The sequence below is a fragment of the Phaseolus vulgaris genome, chromosome 1, assembly GCF_051622355.1.
Source record: "Phaseolus vulgaris cultivar YP4 chromosome 1, ASM5162235v1, whole genome shotgun sequence".
Classification (NCBI taxonomy): Eukaryota; Viridiplantae; Streptophyta; class Magnoliopsida; order Fabales; family Fabaceae; genus Phaseolus; species Phaseolus vulgaris.
This window is the reverse complement of record NC_143498.1, coordinates 6,785,368-6,810,403: the sequence shown is the minus strand read 5'-3', so window position 1 is coordinate 6,810,403 and position 25,036 is coordinate 6,785,368. Positions and strand designations below refer to the sequence as shown.

The window sequence follows — 25,036 nt, the reverse complement described above, 5'->3', positions numbered from 1 at the left end:
TGAAAAATATACAACAGTTGCCCGATAGTAGAGATAAAGTACCAAATTCCAAGTGAAATTAGTAAGAGATTGAAAGTGCATTTTGAGGAAAATGGAGGGAGACAGAAGACTGGCAATTTCATCATTAGCCTAATTGAAGAAAATGTGTACTTATTGACCTTACTGCATGCTGCATGTTCACGAGTATAAAAGAATGAAGGGTTAAAAGCAAAAACTACAGTCAAAATGTACTACACAATGAGAGCAAGAAGTGGATTGTTATAGTGACAGAAGAATTTGATCTGTATGATTCAGCTAGAAGGGCCACAACACAAAAAGCTTGTACATGAGACAATGTCAAATTGTTTAACAAAACAAAGGCCTGAACAACTTGAACCATCACCAGATAGCAAACTTTCTCAAAATTTTCCTCCAAATAAATTTCCATTAAACAGACAAGTGCTGCATATACCAAAACATCAACTAGAATAACCTGGCAAATATTACATGCATTGCTGCAAGCGCGAAAGAGAAGAATGAGAACCAAACTGCCAAGCTTGGGAGTCAGTAAACACAGAAAGAAACAATGCTGCTTGGACATCATGATGACAACTGACAACACAAACCATAATGCAAATCTGCAAGCCTTCATTGTCAAATAATTTGAATCATATGCTTCTATAACATCTCATCAGATAATGAATCATTCTTGAAAAGTAACCTGCTCTTTTGTTCATTGCTGTGCAGCAACAGGTTCTTGTGCCAAGGGGGGCAGAGGTTTCTCTTCAACTGCTATATCAACATTCACATGAGAGTCTTCACTCGACTTATTATCTGAAGCAGCCACATTCAGAAGCACAACCTCAATTGTTTGACTGGACAAGATACTTTTCTCCTCATTTGCTGCAACCGTGTCGGTTTTCACTTCTCCTGTGGCATTGGATATGATAGTATCCTTTTTAGCAGCATGAGATAAGGAAGACTTTTCATCTTTGATAGCCTTGGATGAAGTATGTGCAGTTGTTGATTTTGATGCACTGTTCCTTTCGGAGGCCAGACGAGAAGGAAGGGATCTTCGATGCGGCTTCTTTTGAAGGACAGGATTAGGTCCCTTACTGGGGTTACTCTCTGACACTTTCTCATCCAGACTTAAACGAGCTAATCTTGAACCACTGCTATTGTTTCCATCTGACTCTGAATTAGCTGAAGTCTTCTTACGACCAAACTTGGGAGATTTTGGCCTTGTAGTTGGTATCTACATTAGTAACACCCATAAGCAAAAGATGCTTAATTTTCTAAATGACATGACCAAAAACTTGCATTCTCAAAAAATGACCTTTTAGTTATACTAAATTTTCAAAAATGTCGCTGTAATCTAAAAAAAGTGTACACGTGTTGTTGGATGAGTGTTAATAAAATTAAATTTGAATGAAATTTATTTTAAAGTGAAATGATTTATGCTTTTAGATGTTTTTACTCTAAACACCAGTAAGTAAAACCTAGTATAATTTTTCTTATCCGGTGAAAATTTACTTTTGGACTAAGAATCAATTCCTGAGTGTGCTATCAAATAAGTTAACATTACTTTATTTGGTAGTTAAACAAGACTTTGGATGATCCAACCTAAATCCAAACATATGCTGATGATGGTATCCTACAATTGTGAAAATTTTTACATAGGTCTTTACTGGATGACTTATGGTCAACTCTATTAATGGATACTCGCAATTGTCTGCAAGTCATTCTATATCTATACTGGTATTACAAATTATAGGGATTTGATTATTAATTTTTGTAACTAGTAAGGAACTAACAGAAAAAATAGTAAAAATTATAATAACTCATTCAAAAGTTTTTAGAAGCATACAGATCCTGTTAAGAACTTTTAGATTGGAGGGACCTATCCTGAAAACTCAGTGAAGTGACAGGGACATTCAGAGTAATTTATTTAGCCTTATCAGAACAATATAACACATTCAAAAAACAATTACAACTACCGTTGCTCACAATGATATGTTTTGTCAGCAAAGCAAGGAATACAAACAATTCATAAAAAACTCTCCAAGCAAACATTAACCAGTTCTAGAAACACTCAAGCAACTTGTTTACCAATGGGTATACAAGAAAGGAAGTCATTCAGGAAACCAAATTATACTATGATGTGATGCATGTAGTATCTATTGTGTGATAAAAAAAATGATATAGGTATGATTTACTGTGTGATCTCCCCACAAATAATGGTCGAACAATCTTACAATTTATTTTTTTTACCAAATCTCCCTTTCAAAATGAAAGTATTATTTTATTTTATATCCAATACAATAATTAATGAGTGAATCTACATCATGATTGAAGATCAAACATTTCATAATCACAGGATATTAAAGAACAAGCAAGAAACATAGCATAACAAAATAAAACAAAGAGAGAGAAATGGAAACAGTGAGAATAAAGCTTTCATCTGCAAACAACGCTCTTTACTAATTATTTTTAGAAGAATATTGTATGCTGTCTCTATCAAACTCCAAGTTGTATGTATGCTTTCATCTGTGTTTTTGTCTATTTCCATGCGGCACATGCACATAAAACACACACACATGGCTTCAAAGCAAAAAAGAAGAAGACATAATCTGAAAATAATCAGTGCAGGCTGAAGGTACACATGCAAGCAAGTACAAGGAGACACACATGTTGTGTGTGCACGTGAGCAAACACAACCACAGAGAAAGAGAGAGAAAGGACCTTCTTTAGCTCAACCTTAGGAGGAGCAGGCTCCTGATAAAAGCTTGGCATTGGAGTTGCTTTAAAATTTAGACTCTTCCTAAGCTTCTTAATCTCGGCATCTTGGGTCTCCTATAAAAGGGATTAAAAGATTAACATTATTAAGAGATAAATTTTCAATCAACATTTTAGCCCATATATCAAGTAGTCTCACCTTGGTTTTTGCTTGCATGTTATTCTTCTCCTCTTCCTTTGCCTGAATCCTTTCCTCAAGCTTATCATAGAACTGCTCACCAAAATATCAATTGAATTTTAAAACTGCAAGCTTATTCAAAAGAAACCTGGACGTCAACAATGTACAAGTTACTCACCTCTTTTCTTCTCTCGGCTCGTTCGCCACACTTAAAACTGAATCCATAATTTGGAAGTGTCCCCACCCTTTGAGGTTTGGCATCTTCATTGTTGGTGCTTCTAAGTGGATTAAGGTTAAACCACAATATGCACAGCACCATACTAAATAATAAATTTAAGTAATAGAGACCCAGTAGTTCCAGGTTTTCACTCACTAGGAGAAATACACAATCCCAAAAAAGGATACAAGGAAGAATCTATTTCTTGATCTTTAACAGGTCCTTTTCTCAATGATTTTGTTTTTGTCTTCTCCCTGTATACAAAACATCAAGTCCTCCAGTTAAATAATAACAATAATCTATCTTTCCAGAGATGAAACACTGACAAGAAGTAAGCATTACATACATTGATACTTCAGAAGATGCTTCATCAGACTTCAAAGGGTGCTGAGAAAAACAAAGTGAATCAGGTAATACCTAAACTATAAACTTTATTGCCAAAAACAGATAAGATTAAAAGAAGCATATTATATTCATCCAATTTACTAAATAAAAAAATGGGAAAGCACGCAAAGGTAATAATAGAGTTTACTTTGGCATACAAAGAAAAGAGAGTTTACCTTGGGATTGGACAATTCAGTCTGCCGATCATTGAATGATCTGCTGCTTTTAATAGACTGTTTTGGGCGAGAGTCTAAAGCTAAAGTACCATTTGAAACAGATGAGGATATTTCTTTATCTTTTCTAATTTTGCTCTTATTCACCAAACCTGCATGAACACCACTGGAACTTGGAGCCTTTGCATTCTTATTCTTGACAAAACCCTTTGGTGCCCTTGACTGTTTTGTTTGATCTGATATTTTCATATCCTCTTCCTATAATTGAGTGAATATATGAGATTCATATACCATAAACAACTTAATGAAAGCAACACAAGGGCCACAAAATCCCCTAACCTTAGTAATGATCATGCTATTGCCATCAATAATGTCATTTGATTCTTTGATTTGTGCCACAAATAAGTTATCAATTGCAGCACTATCTGACTGATGGACATTATCAAAATTTCCATTTGAAGCTACAGTTTCTGCAGTTTCAGTGACACTGGGGTCTAAATCATATGAAGCACCACCATCCTCCCCAGAATTTGAAGGTTCATCGTGGACCCCATTTTGGTGGACCACTTCAACCCCATCAGCAGGTAAAAGGTTAATTGGATCCATCACTCACAGTAGCCTACAAGTTACATAGAAACAAATAATTGAGGCTTAGATATGTTTGTACACAAGAAACAAATACATCATGAACACTAACATGAACAGTTTTAGCCATTAATCTAGTGTTTATATAAAAATTTATCATGCTGCAAGACTACCCTTATAGCAGGGCCAGCTTTCAATAATATATAATCAGCAAAATTTCAAACATTTCTCTTTCCTTTCCGTCGTCCAACAAAAAACAAAATAGAGATTACAACATTTTGAAACACAGTTCATCGGGCAGACTTTGGTTGTGATGGCAACTTACCCACTTGAAGAAGAAATTAGGAGTGAGATGACAAAATGGAAGACCTGTCAGTTTGTGTCATAAGTTATTTTCCATTCAAATTGTAGTAAGTAACACAACACAACGCAATCACCATAATTCCAAAGTATCAGTAAAACTATTAATTTTCCCTGAGATGATAAACACACAAACAGCCCCTTCTCAAAGACATTCAGACTAATCAGTAACCAATAACCATAATGTACACCGATTCTGCTTTATAATCCAGTCTCCAGGTTTCTAGTGCATGAAGAATAATCGGGGCAAGATTTTTATTTTCAATTAAGACAAAAGAAAAGGGGGGGAAGGCAATACAATGAGTAAGAGTCCCCATATTCAAATCTTCTGCTGCATTTTCCTAGCAATTACAACAATTATTAAAGTCTTTGTAATACAAAGCTTATGTCATCAAAATAAAACTAGAGACTAAAACTACAACAACTAGAGATTCATACAAATCATCATGATGATAAACAATGCTTAGATTCCCAATCCCCCTCTCCACAATCTTCCAATTCAACACTGATCTCACATCAAATTCACAATCCAATGAGAACCCAAGTTCCGTTTTTTCGATACAGGACATTTCCAACAAACAAACAACCAAAAGAATCTCGCTTCCGATTTCACAAGAAACAAGAAGTCAAAAACAGAACCCCAGAAGCAAAAATAAGATTTTTATTCTGTTTGAGTCCCCAAAAGTCAAAATTCCGCATGAAAAAGTCTCACCTGGTAAAAGGGTATTCAAAACGCCATCAAAAGGTAGACAGTGAACACTAGTGATGGAAGCAGTGAGTTGAAGCGTGGTGGGTGGTTGACAGAAGAAAGAGATCTAATCCCGAGAAAGAAAAGCAACCCAGAATGAGGATTGAGTAGAGGATCAGGATCCAAGGATCCACACACAAAGAGACCCACAACAGCAACAAGATCCGAAAGATTGAGAGTGTAGTAGATGGTGATGATTGAAGGATTGTGTTGATGAGATGTTAGAGAGAAAGAGAAGGCAAAGAAGAGAGAGAAAGGGGGAGAGAGAAGTCTTATAGGAAGGAGAAGGAGCGGTTTTGAAATGGGATTGAAGGAGAGGTCGCTCTCTGTTACTGGAAATGGCGAGTGAAGAGTGAGAGACTGAATGGGTCACACAGACATAGAGACACAGAGACAGGGTCAGACTATACGGTTTTTAAGAGATAAATAATTAATTATTAATAATAATAAAAATAAATTACAGTTTTCTTTTTTACAATTTCTTTAACTGCTTCTTCTTTTCTAGAATTATCTCAGGTCAAAATTTAAAAATAAAAATTATTTCAACTTTCTTTTATAATTTATATTAATTAATATATAAGAGGTGTGAAGAGATTGTCATCTATCAAATTTCTTATGATACATGGAAGAAAAATCAAATTACTAAACGATTTCAATTACCATCTATATATCCATTTTTCTTTAAATTTAAGATTATAAAGAATGAAAATAAAAAATACAAGGACACCAAATAAAAAACTAAACAGTTTTTGTAGACATAAGCAGATATTTAAGGATTATATATTATTTATAAAATTAATATAAAAAAAATTTTAAGCCTATAAAAAATAAATTTATGCTTTTGAATATTTGTTTCTGTATACAAAAATATTTCTTTCTTCTTTCAAGCGATTGATAGAATAGAAATTTTTAAGTCTTTGGATAATCTGAAATTGGTAAACTATATTTGGCATGCTTTGCTTCGTTTGTTTTTTTAAAATATTAAAAAAAAAAAATTTCCAGTAATGTTTTTTTTATTAAATTTTCTACATAAACATTCCAAGAGACGAAAAATATATGTAAAATTCAGTTTATTTAGAGTAATAAATATGATTTTAAATTAAATAAAGAATAAATATATTTTTAAGAAATCTTTATAAATAAATTTAAAATTATTTATTACTCATTTATTTTATTTCCCTAGTTTTAGTTTTTAACAACAATCACCTCAAGTAAAAAAAAATATTATTAAAAAAAAAAAATTAGACCAAAATTTATATATTAACAAAAATAATATATATTAAAATATTATTAAAAAAAAAATTAGACCAAAATCTATATATTAACAAAAATAATATATATTTATTAATAAAAAAATTTAAAAAAATTAGATGAAAGTTTATTACATCAATTAAAATACTTATATATTTGTGGTTTTTTTCTTACAAAGAAGTTATATTTAAGTAATTATATAAATAGAAAGTGATTTGTTTAACTAAAAGTTCAAGAGAAATAATGTATTGAAAGTAATTATATAAATAATAATGTAAGAAGAATATAACAATTATACTATTAGAGTATTTTTGGAAAATGAAATATGTAGGAGATAAATTTTTTTATTACTGTTATGGTTATAAAGTATAGATAGATTATAGATATATAAAATAAAAATATTGGTTTTAGTTTCAATAATACACTGTTTAACCTTTTTTCATGATTACGAAATACTAGTATATATGCTCCATTTTTTTAAAAGTTTATAATATTCCATTACCTACTTTTTCATAACTTTTGTGTTTATTAAAGAATTATTAATGTTATTTTGAAAATTTAAAATGATACATAAAACTTTTTCAAAAGCAATGATTAAAAATAAATAAAAATAGTACATGCATATTAATTATTTTATCAACAAATAATTTATTTTCTATTTTTATGAAAAAAGTGAAAATATTTCTCATCTAAATTTATAATAGGGTTAATTAAGTCCCTCATATTATTTTGTTTCTGCTTTTGTTCTAATCAAAGTTTGACTACTAATGATCATAAACATTTATTTTCTACTTTAGTCTCTTTGATTAAATTGAATTGTTATTTTAGTAATTTATTAAATGCTGCAAAATTCTATCATTATAAAATAAGTAGAAATGTTATGAAAATTAAAATAAAACAAACAAAATCAAAGAGAGAAAAAACACATGATTGCACAATCTCATTCAAATCAAAACTCCAAAACACAATACATTCTAAATCAAAATCCAAAATCTTAACCAAAAACCCAAATCACAATTATGATTTTTGTACATTCTCTGATCTTGGATTCTAATTTTGATTGTTTTTACCTTTTATATTTTTGTAATATTTTTTTAAGACTGGAATCTGAGTTATTTTTTAAATATAGAATACAATCAAGTTGAAATATATATATATATATATATATATATATATATTGTATGCACTCAAAGTTTAATAAGGTGTTTAGTTATTATTTCTTAATAATTGTTATTAATATTATGATTATATATAAAAAAAACTTGCCATAAGTCTTCTAGCTAGACAGAAAATTTTGATCAATTAAATCAATTTTACATGAAATAAGGAAAAATAATTATAATTTTTTTTAGAAAAGCTTAGAGAAATAGATAGCTCATATGATCAATGATTTAAATTTATTGGATTCAATGCATGAGAACTGAAGTTAAGACACAATTTATTTTACAAAAAGTGAAACTTCTTAACTGAAAATTTATGTGAAGTTATTAATCCAACTTTGGGTAATATTTATGAAAATTAATTTCTTCAATGTTTTAAAGACCATTTAAGAAACATTCCATACCTAAAAAGTTAAGTTAAAAATACCCAGATAGGTTCTTTTTTTTACCTTTTTTGTTTTTTTCTTTTCCAATAAGGGTACGTAATTTTTATCATTTTTTTTTCAATTTTCCTAAAAGTCAATTAACCCATTAATAACATTTCTACAAAATAAAAACTATAAATAATTGCGACACGATCACATACATTTTTCACAAGTAATTTCTATGAAAATGGAAGTTTTTATCCTCATCTTAAATTGTTGCTTTGTCATAAACTTAAACGTAAGGTGCAAGATTTCCCTATTTTGTATTTTTATTTGTAAGAAACTTACTCAAATAAATAAAAAGAGTGTCCTAATAAATCCAAAAATAAATGAACTAATAAATTCAATCAATTATGGTTGATTATAACATGAATAAATGAATAAACTCCATAAGAAAAATACATGTATATGATCATTATACAATGTATTATAAAAAAACTAAGTATAAAAAAAAAATGCAACAAGGAATATTTTAGTTAAACTTTTAACTAATATATACTCAATAACTTTTCACTCTCTCTATTATATTATATTACATTTTTGACAATATTTAAATACAAGATTTTGTTTAAGAAAATAAAATCCAAAATTAATCTGAACAATAATTCCCTAAAAAAAACTCATTAGTAACCAAATTTAGAGATAAAAAATAATTAGTCACTATATTGATTAAATTATATATTAATTTAGAGACTAAAAAATTATTGATGTATAATGTGCTTATTATTATTAATAAAGTATTATAAAATGTTTTTTAAATTGGTATATAAACCCTAAACCCTAAACCCTAAACCAAAATTTTAGTTACTAATATTTTATATTATAAATTAGTTTCTAAAAGACTAATAGAGACCAATTTAGAACATAAATAGTTAGTAACTAAAATCTTAGTAGGTAGTAGTTAAATAACAATTTATAAATTATTTATAAATTTTTATTAATAATAGAAACTATTTTAAATATTAATAGTTTTTAGTTTATAAAATGATTTCTAATTTAGTGACTAATTATTTTAGTTTATAAAATTAACTTTTATTTAATAATTTTTTTATAATGATTCTTGATATGTGTTTTGTTTATTGAAAAAATAGTGATCAAGAAATAATCTTCCAGTTAAAAAAGGAAAAAAATAAAAATAAAGAAAAGCTAAGTAGAGAAAGTAAAACAAAACTAGAGAAGAAGCAAATAAAGTTTGGTAATGGACCTACTTTCACATTCAATTAAGATAAAGTTTTTCATTAATTACAACCTTTCTGTCGTGGAAAAAATGATGTAATTTGCTTTTTATACATTGAATAAATACATAAAAAGAAATTGAAAATGAAATAGAAAATAATGATAATTGAAGAGGATGTGGGGTTGTTGATATTCATTAGATAGGACCAGTTGGGTCATAGAAGGTTTTAGTTTATTTTAATTTAATCAAAATTATTGTTTTTGCTTTGTAATAGGAACATGATTAGACACATACTTTTTTAGCCAACTTGGGTACCTCAAATCAAAAGATAAGGATTCACACTGTGCCACCAACACTTCTCTCTTACCAATGCTGTCTTCATGGATTCATTTTTCTCCCATTTTTCTTCATGGATTAGCTCAAATTACAAATTCAAATATTTTTACAATGACTTCAAAATTATATTTGGCTTTCTATGCTTTAATTTATGTAGGATACATTGACCCACCACTTAAAAACAGAATTTTTTTTTACAAAAATAATATTAAATTAAAATTTTAATTCTTTAATATGTGTAATATGTTATGTACAAATTTGGAAATATTAGCATTTATAGATAGAAGTAATGTTACAATTTGAAAATTTTGAAGTTTGTAAAGATTGAGTTGTGAGTTACCGTGACATTTTTAATTTTTTAATTATTTTATTATTTTATTATTATATGTAATATTTAATTCTTAATTATATAGTTTTTAATTTTTACGTATATTTTTTAAATATAAAAATAATAAAAATATTTATTTTTCAAACAACTATTTTAAATTTAAGTAGATTAGTTAGTTTAACTCACCAATCTATGATGAATCGGATCATGTTAATATTTTTAAAATTGCTTGAGTTTAGACAATACTATACGCATTTATTCAAAGTATAGTTTAAGTTCAATGTAAAAAAAATAAAAAATAAAAATAAAAAATAAAAAAATAAAAAATAAAAAAAAATATATATATATATATATAACAAAGAGTTTTTTAAAAGAATTTAATATTTAAACATAGTTATTATGGATATGGACTTGAACATCAAATATCTTTTGTAAGATATACTGGTTATTTTTCCGTTGTTGAACTTTTATTTTAAAATTATATATATATATATATATATATATATATATTTTAAATATATCTAATTATACAAATATTTTATAAGCGTTTAATATTTTGCTAACAAGGTATAATACCACTGAGAGAGACATCAAAATAGATTTAGTATGATATTGGTTCAAGTTAACATTTTTCTATATTTGGTTCAATCTATTATATTTTTTTCTTTGGGAGATGCTAATCGTATAGATTAACACTTTCAAAGTACGACTAGTTCACTTTAAGCTTTGGAAGTATTTTGAAGTTGTTTACTCACTCATGTACACTACCTTTAGATAGGGGAAATTAATAAATTGCATCTACTTTATTCAAAGTTGATTTAGATATGTTGGAATATATTGATAATGATATTTGAATTAAGTCGCATTTGAAATTTAAGATAACTATTTTGAGCTAAATTGATTTAAAATAATTATTGAATGTAAAATCATTGTTTTAGACAACTAAGATATAATATAATTGGTAAAATTGTAATTACAACACATAATTTTAAATGAATCTTCATGAATTTGGATGTTGTTCAAGCGATTAGTGATCTTGACATGTATCACTCAAGGTTGCTCAAGTGACATTACATGTCACTCAAATTATGGCTTAAGAATTAGGTGAGAGAAATTTTTAGGCAATTCTCTCTCCTTTAGGGCTTCCAATAAGCGACAAAGTAGTCGCTCAAACGTTGAGACAATGGTGGTGACATAATATTTATGGAACTTGTTATACTATATAATAAATCTCCTTGATCAAGTGTTGATGTGACACTTGGACAATATGAAGGCAAATATAGTTGCTTAAATGATTAGAGGTTGCTTGAGTGAGAGAGAGACCACATTAATTTTCTCTTCTCTAAAGGTGGTATCGCTCAAGAGACATAACGATGGAGGACCATCCACAAGTTTCAAGTCAGTTTACACATGACTAATAACAAAAAAATGTACAACATAAGTAATTGTCTTAGTCTGTATGACAACTGTAAAAAGTAGAATAGTTATTTTCAAGTCTTGTATTTCTGGACCATTTCTAGAGTAGGATGTCAAATAAATCAGAGACACTCTAGAAACCTTCACTTGTCATACAAGCAAGGGTTTATTAAAGCATCTCAAGAGGACTTGGGTGACACCTTTAGGCTACTACAACTCATCATGGTTAAATTTGCTTAACTAGAGTTATGGTAGCTTAAGGAGCAATCTACCTTCACCTCTTCATATATAAATAGGTGTTATTCACCTCTTGTATTCATATTTGGCATAACTGAATGAAAACCTATGAAGTTTTAGAACTCATTCTCCCAAAATCTCCTTTTTGCTAGAAAGCCTAAATGCCTACTGAATCCTTAGGGAGTTGGTCGAACCTCTCCTTAGTTTCAACACCAAAACCACTTCAAAACTTCACCAAACCTCCATATCTTTGGTGTGTCATATTACTTCTGCTACATCTTCAACTCTCATAATCCAAAGCTCAATTTGAATTGCATCACATAAGGTCACTAAAGTAAGGAAATCTTCATTTTTTAGAGGATCGCTCAAGCGAGATAAGCTCGCTCAAGCGATATGCATATTTGATAAGAGTGTTGGATATATATTTATATATATATATATATATATATATTTGTTACGTATCGTGGCATATAATGGTTGTGTGAAGGATACTGATATTGTATTGTGACCCCAGGGGGTCATAATATTAACTAACTAAATTCATAAGGAAAAAATATATATTGACTTCCGATAATCGAGATCATATAAACTAAAATATTAGATGGGGAGAAACCAAAAGAGGTTGGTGCATCAAGTTATTACAAAGTAGGTGTAATGAGCCACCATAATGTAGGAAGATAAGGATGAATTTCCAAGATATTTCTAAAGAGTTAGGTGTTAGTATTTGGTGAGATATACTTAATACGATTTTTGTTGAAGGCGTACAATGTGTCAAGTTATCCTAAAGTCATTGAAAAGTAATTGAGTATTCCCTATAGTATTGGAGAAGAATTCATGTGTGATTTGTTGTGTGTTTTCTAGAGGGAGAATATGTGATAGTTCTTTGATATGGGAACATGTGCTGATGAAATAATATACATATATATGTGTATATCATGTTGAAAATGATGATTGTTTAAATTATTAATACACTCTTAGACATATATTATGAAACTACGATGATCGTACTTAGTACATGAGGGGGTGATATTGTCAGTGAAAAGACCAATTGATGTTACAAAGACATTTATAACTTTTTAGTCTTTTTTATAGAATATATATATAATGTTTGAGAACCTAGTGTTCTAGTATTTTTTGTGTGTATATGTATTTAAAGTAGTAGATGTATTTATTAGTTATATATTTACGATGAGTATAATTTAATTATAGAATGTGGAGGTGTTATACATGGAAGTTGGAAGATATATGTAGTTTGTACGAATTGAGAACTCAAGTAAAGTATAACAGACATAACCTAAAAAATACTTTGCAATAGATATTGAAATGTCATGTCATATTATGAAGATACTAATATAAGTACCAACTATAAATATATGAAAATACCTTTTAAAATCATGAGTGATATAGAGACATTCATATATAATTATCACTTAGAGGCTTGAGTGTTGCATGATGCTTGAAGATAAGTTTCTACTATGACATTAAATATCATTAGTTAAATATCATTATTCAAGAACTAACAATGATGCGTCCCTCAAATTGAATCTAACATTTTAAACTTTTGAAACACCTTATTATTTCTTCTTTCATCAAAATATCTATTTTGTCCAATTTGATTCTCCAATACTTGAGGTTTTCCAATAATAAAATATTTAATAACAATATTATAATTCATAACACTGTCTTTTAACAAACTATACTCCAAATTATTCATTCAACAATTAAACTCTTAATTTTTCTCATACGATTATTGAAACCAATTCCATAATATCCATGCTAATAATAAACTCAACATTCATTAATATTAATTTAATATTTTTTTATCAACAAAATAAATAATCAAATTAATCTCAAATCTAAAGATTTCAATATATCTTACAAATATTTTCCAAATATGCTTTCACTTGTAAAAATCAAATATCCACACCACATATCAACATATATATGGTCAATATAATCATTATGATACTCATTTTTCAATCCAAATCAAATAAATACCATATTAACAATTCTCAATTCTCTAAGTGAAGATTTTACTCACAGTTGAATATAACTTCTCGTTATAGTTTTACTATAAGATGATATAACTTCTCATTATAGTTTTACTATACTAAAATGAGATGGTGAAAGTGTAATAATGATATTTTATATAAGAGTTAAAATATCTCTTAAATACTTTTATTATTAATTTTATTCTTTGTTGATAAAAAAACTATATTAAAATAGTCAACTCAAGTTAACTTCGAAGAATTGTAATTTTTTAAATAACATTAATTTCAATAAAAGAATTATCTCGTGATGTTAATGTTACAAAGTGGACTTTAAGCCTAACTCAACCCCATAAAACTGGTTCATAGAGTTGAGGTTTGCACCCATTTATATACAATAAAAGACTCTAATCTCTAGTCGATGTCGAATTTTCATCAGTTAATTTTCTCCTAGAATACCTATATCAAAATGTTGGTTGTATGAGATTCACTTATTATAGTTGGTAGTCTCTTAAGAGACAAAGGCAAACATTCACTTTAGTAACTTAAAAAAAAAGAATTTGTTATATATATATAGCTATAAATTAAAATAATAAAATATTTACTTTTTACCTACCTTAAAATTTTTATTATACTCGTAAAAGTACAACGTCTTACATAATAATAAATTAAAGGATTATCACAATTTTGATTTAATTCAGGTAGATTTTTTTAAATAGATTGATGAGTTACACTAAAAGAAAATTAGTAAATTAAAAAAATTAATTAATAACAATTAATTTTAAAAATAAAATAATTAATTAATACATTAAATAAGTTAGATATTATTTTATAAATTAAAATATTATTAATATTAGAATATTTTCTACTATTAATAAAAATTTGTAAAATAATTTATAAATTGATATCTAAGATTATCTACTACCAATTAGTTACTAATAATTTAGAATTTAAAATTGTTCTTACAACAAAGACCGAGAATACTGAAACTAGATTGACAAGACCAGACTTTACGCAAATACTCTACTCTTGGGCCGGATTCTCTTAGTTTCTTCTTGGGCTCATGTTCTGGACCCCTCTTGGGCAAATGTGTTAAGCTTCTCTCTCGGCAAGGTGCTCTCGGCTTCTCCCTCAGCAAGGTGCTCTCGGCTTCTCTCTTCACACAGGTTGGGGGGGTACCTGCAAGGCGCTCCGATGCCAAAGTCAGATATGATTTCAAAGTATCATCAGACAATACTCACTCTTACCTTTTTCTTACTCTGAACTCCTATTTATAGGGTTTCTCTAATGGGCTTTCTTCTTTACCTTTGGACTTTCTTTCTACACCTTTTTATTATTTACACATCCCTCATGCAGGTTTTTATCTTAATTGGGTTTCATTTTTATAATAATATTTATATTTTGTTTTATTTTTTTATGTATATCTTTTATGCTCTCGGCCTAAACCTCTCGGTTTTAGCCTTATCACCTCTTGGTTATTTAGCATGTTATTCTCGGCCTAAACCTCTCGGTTTTAGCCTACCAGTACACTAGCCCCCGAGACAGAAATATTTTATTTAAGTTTTAAACAAAAATATTTGTGTCTTAATATAATATAATAGTTTTGACATTTGATTTGATTTGATATGAAATGCTTTGCTGAGTTTAAATGACTTGACGTGAACTTGCTATTTTGACCGTTAGATGATATATTTTTGAACGGTTTCATATGTTTTCCAACGTTTCAAATTCTAGGATTTACTTTGGGTTATAAATAGGTTTGTCATTCATTGTTTTATGATTTTGTGTGAGCTTTGTTGCTGTCGAGAAGGAAGTTTATTGTCGATCTCCATTCAGTTCTTGCAAAGGTAATGTCTCTTTCGAGTTCTTCTGCTACTGATGAGTACTCAAGCGCGGGTGGTGAATCAACTGGCCGAGTGGTTCGAGAAGAAGTTCATGCTGATTCGAAGTCTTCATCTGCTACTCCATCTTGTATGAATGATTCAAATGGAGCTCATACTGTTGATGCTCCTCAAGAATTTGAAATTATTATGCCTCAGAGAAATCTTCGTCCAGGTTACCAGTGGGTTAATCCTAATGTCCGAGAGTTTTTCTCGAAGTATCGTTCTGCTAACGAACTTCGTAGCTTTCTTTCCCATTCTCAAATTTATTACTCTGATATTAACAATGATATCATTTCGTTTAGGCGTGTTGGGGATGTTGATAACGTTTGCCATGACCGAGAAGGTGATAGCTATGAATTTTTTTATTTTTATGCTTGCTTTTTTAGAGATCTTCATATTCGATTGCCTTTGAACAACTTTCAAATAGGCGTTCTTAATTTCCTTAATGTTGCTCCTACTCAGCTTCATCCTAACGGTTGGGCTGCAATGCAAGCGTTTAGTATTTTGTGTAAACTATTATCACTTTCTCCTAGTCCCTCTTCTTTTCTGTACTATTATAGTTCTCGGCCGGGTAAACGGCCAGGATGGCTATCCCTTATTAGCAAATCCAATGTGTGTTTTCTTAAGCCCTTTACGTCGTCATATAAGGATTTTAAGGGAAGTTTTTTCAAAATTCTGATAGAGCCAATAGGAAGAGAGTACTTTTTTAATGGAGATTCTCCAAAGTTTCCTCTGTATTGGACAAGAGATCCCATGAAGTTTAACTTGATATCTTTTCAATCGATGGGTGTGGCCGATCGTCATGTTATCGAAGTTTTTAGTCGCCTCTCGTACCAAATTCCCACTCGCGCCTTGTTACAGTTGTATACTTCATCAAGTCCTCAAGAAGTCTTATTGGTACGTGGTTGTTCTACATATTCTTGCTTTATAGGATGAGTTTTTTAACTTTGCTAAATTTTTTATTGATTTTCAGCTTTGATGGCAAGTACTAATCCGAAAGCTCGATCTTACTTTTCGAAATTGCTGAACAAGGTGGGTGATGTAACTCCCCGTCGTGAGAATGTGGTGAATCCTGTGGTGGAAGAAGTCGTGGAACCTGTTGTGAATGTTGAAGTGGTTGAACCGACAAGTGATGTTGATGCTGCCGGTCCTTCGAAGAAATCGAAAAAACGCGATAGAAGTAGCAAGAGGTCGCATTCGTCTTCTCGGCGCCATCGCCATGGTGAAAATGTTTCTTCCGAACCTCTTTCTGAAACGATATTTAGTGCTACAACTAAATATGCAAAGTTTGTTCAAACGTCTTTTGGTGAATCGTCTTACAACATGCTGAAAACTATGGATGCTGCTTCATTGGCGGATTTTGTTATTGAATTGTCGAGTAGAAATCTTTTGATTGGAAAGATGATGAAGGAGAAGAATGGAAACTGTGTGGCTTTATCTGAGTTTGACGAATTGAAGAATGATCTTGCTGAGTACAAAGAAAAAATGAGCCCTTTATCTTCGCAGTTAGAAGAGATGAAAAAGCAGAAAAAGGAACAAGAAGTTGAAATAGAAGGTCTTGAAAAGGAAATTTCTGATTTGAAGAATGAGAACTTGAAATCTAGTGAAGAGAATGCTCAATTGTGTAAAGAAAATCAACTCTTGAACGAAAAGGTATTGGCGTTATCTTCTACAAATGATTCTGACAAAAACACCATCAAACTTATGGATGAGGAGATAAATCAGCTGAGGACTAATGTTTTTGAAGCCGAAAGCTTTATTTTTGAACAACATAAGTTTGGTTTTGAGAAGGCTCTTCAACAAGCAAAATATTTTTACAAGATTCCTATTGATGAAGGGAATTTTGATGTTAAGAAGGATTTTTATAATGGTGAATTAGTTCCTGCTAATGAGATTCCGGATAATGATGCTGAGGATATCAATATCGAAAATTAGGGGGATATAGATGTTAATGTTTTGTTTATAGTTTCTCGGTTTACATGACGAGAATGATTTGGTTTTGAAATGTTGATCTTATATATGGATGTTTGCGTCCTTTATGTAATCTCCTTTTGGAATCTTATCAGGATTTAAAGATTATTGCTCCCCTTTTTTAGTTTGAGTTTGTTTATTATTTACTAGATGTTACGTTATGGCTCTTACTTTCAGCATTTCACTGAATGTTATAAAAACTTCTCGGTTTTATCCTCTCGGCTGTATAATAAACCTTTCGGTCGTATGCTATTGGGACTGTGCTTTCGGTTATTCTAGTTAAATGCTTTAAATGCTAAATTACAAATGCTTAACTATTGTTCTCGGTGCCTATACCGTTAAAGCAATAAGATTACTGATCGGTTTTTATTACCTTCAAGTAATAAGTCTATCTTTCGGTTTTTATTACCTTAAAATAATTACTACCTTCCGATTTGGATTACTCTAGAGTAACAAGACTACCTTTCGGTTTTTATTACTTGAAAACCATAAAACTACTTTTCGGTTTTTATTACGTGAAAAACCATAAAACTACTTTTCGGTTTTTATTTTACAGTGCAAAATGAAGGATTTCCCACTCAGTGGAATTGTTAAGAGCCTAACCAAAAACGTAGACGTATAATATCAAGTTATATGTACTTTACCCGTAATTTCATTAGTTGATAATTTTAGATAACCAACTATAGTTAACATGTCGAATTTTACCTCTCGGTTTTGGTTTTGGTTCTTGGTTAATTAAAATAAGGACCAGCTTGGGGCTTGAATTTTAATTTACTTTGGATAGATCTAACTCTTTCCTTTAGTTGCCGAGATTTGAATTAGACGCTTTGATCCTATCGGTTTTTATCCATTCCTTGAAAATGTCTTGTAAGCGAGTTGAGATATTGTGGTAAAGATCGAAAAGTTATGTAAACAGTTTTTTCGGGAGGGATTTCACCTGAAGTGAAAGCATCCAGGACCAAAAAAGAATTATGTAAACAATTTTTTTGGGAGCGATTTCACCTGAAGTGAAAACATCCAAGACCGAAAAGAATGATGTAAATTTTTTCGGGAGGGATTTCACCTGAAGTGAAAAGCATCCAAGACCGAAAAGAAGTATGTAAATATTGTTTCGGGAGGGATTTCACCTGAAGTGAAAGCATCCAAGGCCGAGAAACAAAGAAAATGAATATGTACACAAAAGAAGATAACAAGATGAATTGTTTCTTGGGACTGCTTCTTCATTATATGATAAGTATTTACACAAAAAGTCTTCTTTTTACATCTATTTTAACTAAAATAGAATTTTAGATGACTTGCATTCCAGGTTCTCGGTATCACTTTCTCTTCCAAAGTTTCTAATCTATAAGCTCCATTTTGTAAGTTTTCTAGTACCCTAAAAGGACCTTCCCAATTGGATGCCAACTTTCCATGTCGTGGATCCTTTCGAGCATCAGTTCACATTCTCCATACTCGATCACCTTCTTTAAAAGTCCTAAATTTTACTTTTGCATTAAATCTCTTCATTGCTCTTCGTTTTACTGCAGTCTCCTTTATTTTTTCTTTTTCTCTAAGTTCTTCAATAAGATCAAGATCGGTCCTCAAACACTCATTGTTGATATTCCAATCTTCCATTTGTCTTCTTAATGTTGGTTCATTGACTTCTACTGGTAACATTGCATCTGTTCCGTAAGTGAGATTGAACGGTGTTTCTCCAGTTGATGTTTGTGGTGTGCAACGATATGCCCATAAGATCTCTGGTAGTTTCTCAGCCCATAATCCTTTAGCAGTTCCCAACCTCTTTTTTAATTGTCCAAGAATAACTTTGTTTGCAGCTTCGGCCTGTCCATTCGTTTGCGGATGTTCAATTGAAGTGGTTGTGGACTTGATTCCCAAATCTGCATAAAATTCCATAAGTTTTTTGTCAATGAATTGTCGGCCATTGTCACTTACAATAGTGTGTGGGATTCCGAATCGACATATTATATTTTTCCATACAAACGTTTGGACTTGCTGGGCCGTTATCTTTGTCAATGCTTCTGCTTCTATCCATTTTGTAAAGTAGTCTACAGCTACTATCATGAATTTGGTTTGGCCCCGTCCAAGCGGGAATGGACCAAGTATATCAATTCCCCATTTTGCAAATGGCCATGGAGATATAATTTCTTGCAATTCCTGTGCTAGTATATGATTTAAACTCCCAAACTCTTGACATTTTTTACAAGTCTTAACATAAATTTCACAATCCTCTCGGATTGTTGGCCAATAATAACCAGCTCTGCAAACCTTTGTTGTCATTGTTCGAGCTCCGCAATGCAGTCCACAAATTCCTTCATGAAGTTCTTTGACTACATATTCTGCTTGTTCTTTGGTCAAACATTTTAACAGGGGCATAAAATATCCTCTTTTATATAACTCGTCACCAATTAGAATGAAACTAGCTACTTTCTTCGCTGTTTTTGCATCTGGCTCAACACCTTGCTCCTGGTTCTTTATGACTTCGATGTATGTTTTTATCCAGTCGTCTTTGGATGTTATAATATTGAAGCATTCGTCCAGACTAACTGTCGGATGACTGAGGGTTTGTTGTATGACTGAATTGTGTTGCACTTGCCGTTGTTGGCTTGCTAACTTAGATAGTGAATCTGCTTTCATATTTAATTCTCTTGGAATATACTTCATCTCGGCTTTGTTAAAACATTGCATAATATTTAAGACTTTATGATAATATTTCATTAATAAAGGGTCTTTTACCTGATACTCCACGTGCACTTGTCCTACCGACAGCTGCGAATCAGTTTTGCAAACAACATTTTCAACTCCCATGTCTCTGGCCAGTAATAACCCTGCAACAAGAGCTTCATATTCGGCCTGGTTGTTGGATGTTTTGAACTCAAATCTTAACGCCATCTCCACTTGGAAATTATCTGGTCCTTCAAGTACTATTCCTGCTCCACTTCCTCTTTTGCTTGACGTGCCATCTACATACAAAGTCCACTGGTCCTGTTGTGCTGATGTTGGCATCTGAATGATAAAATCTGCAAGAGATTGGGCTTTAATTGGTCCTCTTGGTTCGTACTTGATTCCATACTCTGAAAGCTCCATTGACCATGTCACCATTCGACCTGCAAGTTCTGGTTTTTTTAAAATTTTAGATATTGGAAAATTTGTCCTCACAATTATCTGATGATTCTGAAAGTATGGTCGAAGACGCCTCGCGGCATACACTAGTGTTAGGGCAATTCTCTCCACCTTGGGATATCTGGTTTCGGCATTTTGTAGGGTTCTACTCACAAAATATATCGATTTTTGCTCTAGTTTTTCTTGGATCAAAGCAGCTCCTATTGCTTCATTTGAAGTGGCTAAGTAAACTATGATGGGTTGAGTTGGCACAGGTTTTACTAAGATTGGGGGTTCAGCCACCATGCTTTTGATTTGAGATAAAGCTTGCTCACATTGTTCACTCCACACAAAGTTTTCAGATTTTTTCAACAAGTTTATAATCGGTTTGGTTTTTTCGGCCAATACTGGCAGAAATCTTGATAATGAATTCAGCTTTCCTACCAGCCTTTGTACTTCCTTTAGGTTTTTCGGTCTTCCCATCTGCATTATCGCCTCACATTTATCAGGATTGGCCTCGATTCCTCTGTTTGTCAACATGAATCCCAAGAATTTCCCCCTCTTACGCCGAAAACGCATTTTTCTGGATTAAGACGAATATTGTACTTTCTTATCTGAGCAAACACTTCTTCAAGATCTTCCAGATGTTTCTGTATCTCACTTGATTTAACAACCATGTCATCAACGTAAACTTCCAGGTTTTTTCCAATCTGTTCTTTAAACACTTTGCCCATCAATCTTTGGTATGTTGCTCCAGCATTCTTCAAGCCGAAGGGCATGACTTTATAACAATAGTTTGCAACATCAGTGGTGAAAGCTGTTTTCGGGATATTAGGTGCATACATCTGTATTTGATTATACCCCGAATAAGCATCAAGAAAACTCATCATCTCTTGGCCAGATGCCCCATCAACTAATCGGTCTATATTAGGCAATGGATATGTGTCTTTTGGGCAGGCTTTGTTCAAATCGGTGTAATCTGTACACATTCTCCATTTTCCATTCGGTTTTTTGACAAGTACCACATTAGATAGCCACGTAGTATACTTAGCTTCTCGGATAAAACCAGCTTGTATTAATTTTTCAGTTTCTTCAATTGCTGCCTTTCGTCTTTCTTCTCCTAACTTTCTTCGTTTTTGAGATACCGGCCTTGCTTCTCGGCAAACAGATAACTTGTGACACATTACCTCTGGATCAATTCCAGGAATATCAGATGGCTGCCAGGCAAATAAATCCTTATTGTTACGCAACACTGTGATGAGTTTGCTAAGTAATTCATCAAGCATACTTCAACTTATGTAAGTGCATTGTCTGTCGTCTTGGCCTAACACCACTGCTGTTGTTTCTTCTTTCGGCTCCAACCTTTCCTCATTTAATCTGGGATCCAAATCCACCATGGCTACTATTTTTTCAGTATCTCTATCCATCTTCAAATTCATCTTTAAACCTGCCGCGTAACACTCCCGAGCATCTTTTTGATTGACATAGATTGTTGCTATCTCTCCTTTTTCTGTTGGGAATTTCATGGCTAGGTGCGTTGTTGATACGATTGCTCCTAACTTGTTTAAGGAAGACCGTCCTAACAACACATTGTATGAAGTGGATGCATCCACCATTAGATATCGGATTTTAATTTTTTTTAATTTTGCTACCTCTTCCAAATGTTGTTATCAAATCAACATACCCTTTTGTGTTAACTCTTTCGCCCGAAAAGCCAATGATTTACTCTCGGAAAGGCACTATGTCTTCTTCTCTCAAATGTAACCTTTTAAACGTATCCCAGAACAAGATATCAACCGAACTCCCTTGATCAACCAAGGTCTTCATGACAGCATATTCGACTATTTCCACTGTTATCACCATAGGATCATCATGATCTGGATCAATTTCTTGAAAGTCTTCGTCTGTGAACAGCATTGGTGGCAAAGTTCTTCTTTTAAAGACATGATTAACAGTTCGGATACTTCTCCAATATTGCTTTCTTGCTGACAAGGATTCCTTCCCAGAGAAACCTCCCGAGATCGTATTTATAAACCCCCTGACCGGCCTTCCCAAACTTCGCTCCCTGCTTCGTCTTACTGATTGGGTGTTTTGATAAACTCTATCACCTCTTTCTTCTAGTCTTCCAATCCTTCTATCATCTCTTTTTTCCACTCGGTTATTTTCTCTCCTCTCAAACCTTTCCACCCTTCTTTCACCCAGCTCTCTCCCTCTCACATCTTTTTCAGGCCTCAACCATATTCTTGCATTTCCCCCTCGAACAAAACGTTTTAATTGTCCCGCATGAATCAACTTTTCTATTCTGTCTTTCAACCCAATGCATTCTTCTGTATGATGACCATGATTTTTATGATATTCACAATGTTTGGTGCGGTCTGCTCTTTCCGGTGTTCTTGCTTTTCTTGGTGATGGTATTATTTTGGCTGCCATGGCTTCCTGTAGGATTCTTACTCTGTTTGTATTTAGAGGTGTGTATTGCTGGAATTTTCGACTTCTAAACTCTTCTCGGGCTCTTCTTGCGACATGTATGTTTTCTCTTTCTATCACCCTCTTCTCACCTCCATCAACCCTCACTTGGTTTTGAAACTCCCTTAGTTCTTCCATCTGCATAAATTTTGATGCTCGTTGCCTTAGTTCATCCAAATTGATCGCGGGTTTTTTACAAAGACTATCGGCAAATGGTCCCGGTTTCAGTGCCGTTATCATGTGATGCATGGTAACCTCAGGGCTAAGATTTCGAATTCCCAAGGCAACCTTTCCAAAACGTTCCATGAACATTCTTAAAGACTCTCCTTTCTCTTGTCTTATGTTTACTAAGGCAATCGAAGTTAAATGATGAGGGCGACTAGTTGCAAACTGAGCGCCGAACTTTTCCACCAACGTATCAAAACAATCTATACTCAAAGGTGGGAGGCGTGTGAACCAGCTCAATGCTGCCCCTTTCAGAGTTGTAGGAAATACTCTGCACATAACAGCATCATTCCACGTATACAAGCTGATTTGAGTAGTATATATCGCAATATGTTCATCAGGGTCCGTACTTCCATCATATTTATCAATGGTCAAGTTCTTCCAATTGTCGGGCAACGGAGTATCTACTATAACGTCATAAAACGGATGTTTCCTAGAAGATGTCCCTGCACAAACCCCAGAGTTTTCAAGCCATCTTCTTTTGGTTTGGGAACTTTCGTTGTGATATAGCCTTTCATTCACTTGTATCCCAGGCTGAACAGTTTCGAAAGATGAATTCAAAACTGTTTCCTCTTGTAACTTTCTCCTCATGTGTGCGTTTTCGGCTCTTAACATACTCAATTCTTCTTCATTATTCTTTTTTAGTGTCTCAAATTCTTTTTGTAGTTGTACCAACATTGCCATTGGCATATTAACATTATCTGCATGCTCTCCACCTTGTTCTTCTCTTAAACTCATCTTGTCTTCAACCTTTTTTCAGTTACCTCTTGGCCCCACGGTGGGCGCCAAAATGTTCTTACAACAAAGACCGAGAATACTGAAACTAGATTGACAAGACCAGACTTTACGCAAATACTCTACTCTTGGGCCGGATTCTCTTAGTTTCTTCTTGGGTTCATGTTCTAGACCCCTCTTGGGAAAATGTGTTAAGCTTCTCTCTCGGCAAGGTGCTCTCGGTTTCTCCCTCAGCAAGGTGCTCTCGGCTTCTCTCTTCACACAGGTTGGGGGGGGGGTACCTGCAAGGCGCTCCGATGCCAAAGTCAGACAATACTCACTCTTACCTTTTTCTTACTCTGAACTCCTATTTATAGGGTTTCTCTAATGGGCTTTCTTCTTTACCTTTGGACTTTCTTTCTACACCTTTTTATTATTTACACACCCCTCATGCAGGTTTTTATCTTAATTGGATTTCATTTTTATAATAATATTTATATTTTGTTTTATTCTTTTATGTATATCTTTTATGCTCTCGGCCTAAACCTCTCGGTTTTAGCCTTATCACCTCTTGATTATTTAGCATGTTATTCTCGGCCTAAACCTCTCGGCCTAAACCTCTTGATTATTTTTTTAAACCCCAGAAAAAGGCTTTCATAAGCTCCGTTAAATACCATAGGTTTCATAACCTCTGTAAAATAAAAACCCAAGCACCCACAATTAATATTGCAAAGAAAGCACATCAGCCAGGATTCGAACCCAAGTCTTTCCAATAATCAAGGAAGGGTTAACCACTGGACCAGAGAAGTTCTCTAGTCATATTATCATTTTTATTTCACTTATAATTATTAATATTATTACTATTATTATTGTTAATATTATTATTACTATTATTATTGTTAATATTATTATTACTATTATTATTGTTAATATTATTATTACTATTATTATTGTTAATATTATTATTACTATTATTATTGTTAATATTATTATTACTATT

General features: G+C 32.0%; 2 protein-coding genes across 9 annotated transcripts; both read right to left on the bottom strand.

Annotated features, from left to right (window-relative positions):
* Positions 1–236: 236 nt before the first annotated feature.
* On the bottom strand, positions 237–5,770 carry LOC137813322 (protein WVD2-like 6). Of its 8 annotated transcripts, none has more exons than XM_068615471.2 (10): positions 5,325–5,769; positions 4,578–4,621; positions 4,007–4,286; positions 3,671–3,925; positions 3,457–3,497; positions 3,299–3,364; positions 3,072–3,171; positions 2,915–2,986; positions 2,737–2,832; positions 237–1,234 (listed from the first exon to the last, which is right to left on the bottom strand). In XM_068615471.2, exons 3-10 carry the CDS (start codon positions 4,271–4,273, stop codon positions 713–715), a joined length of 1,419 nt encoding a protein of 472 aa, XP_068471572.1. In that variant the 5' UTR covers positions 4,274–4,286; positions 4,578–4,621; positions 5,325–5,769; the 3' UTR covers positions 237–712. The 8 variants fall into 8 exon arrangements, with proteins under 8 accessions (XP_068471572.1, XP_068471567.1, XP_068471569.1 ...); XM_068615466.2 differs by having other exon boundaries at positions 2,722–2,832; positions 5,325–5,757; XM_068615468.2 differs by having other exon boundaries at positions 2,722–2,832; positions 3,072–3,168; positions 5,325–5,755.
* A 16,583-nt stretch (positions 5,771–22,353) lies between these two features.
* On the bottom strand, positions 22,354–24,060 carry LOC137815369 (uncharacterized). Its single transcript, XM_068618512.2, has one exon. It carries the CDS (start codon positions 24,058–24,060, stop codon positions 22,354–22,356), a length of 1,707 nt encoding a protein of 568 aa, XP_068474613.2.
* Positions 24,061–25,036: the final 976 nt, after the last annotated feature.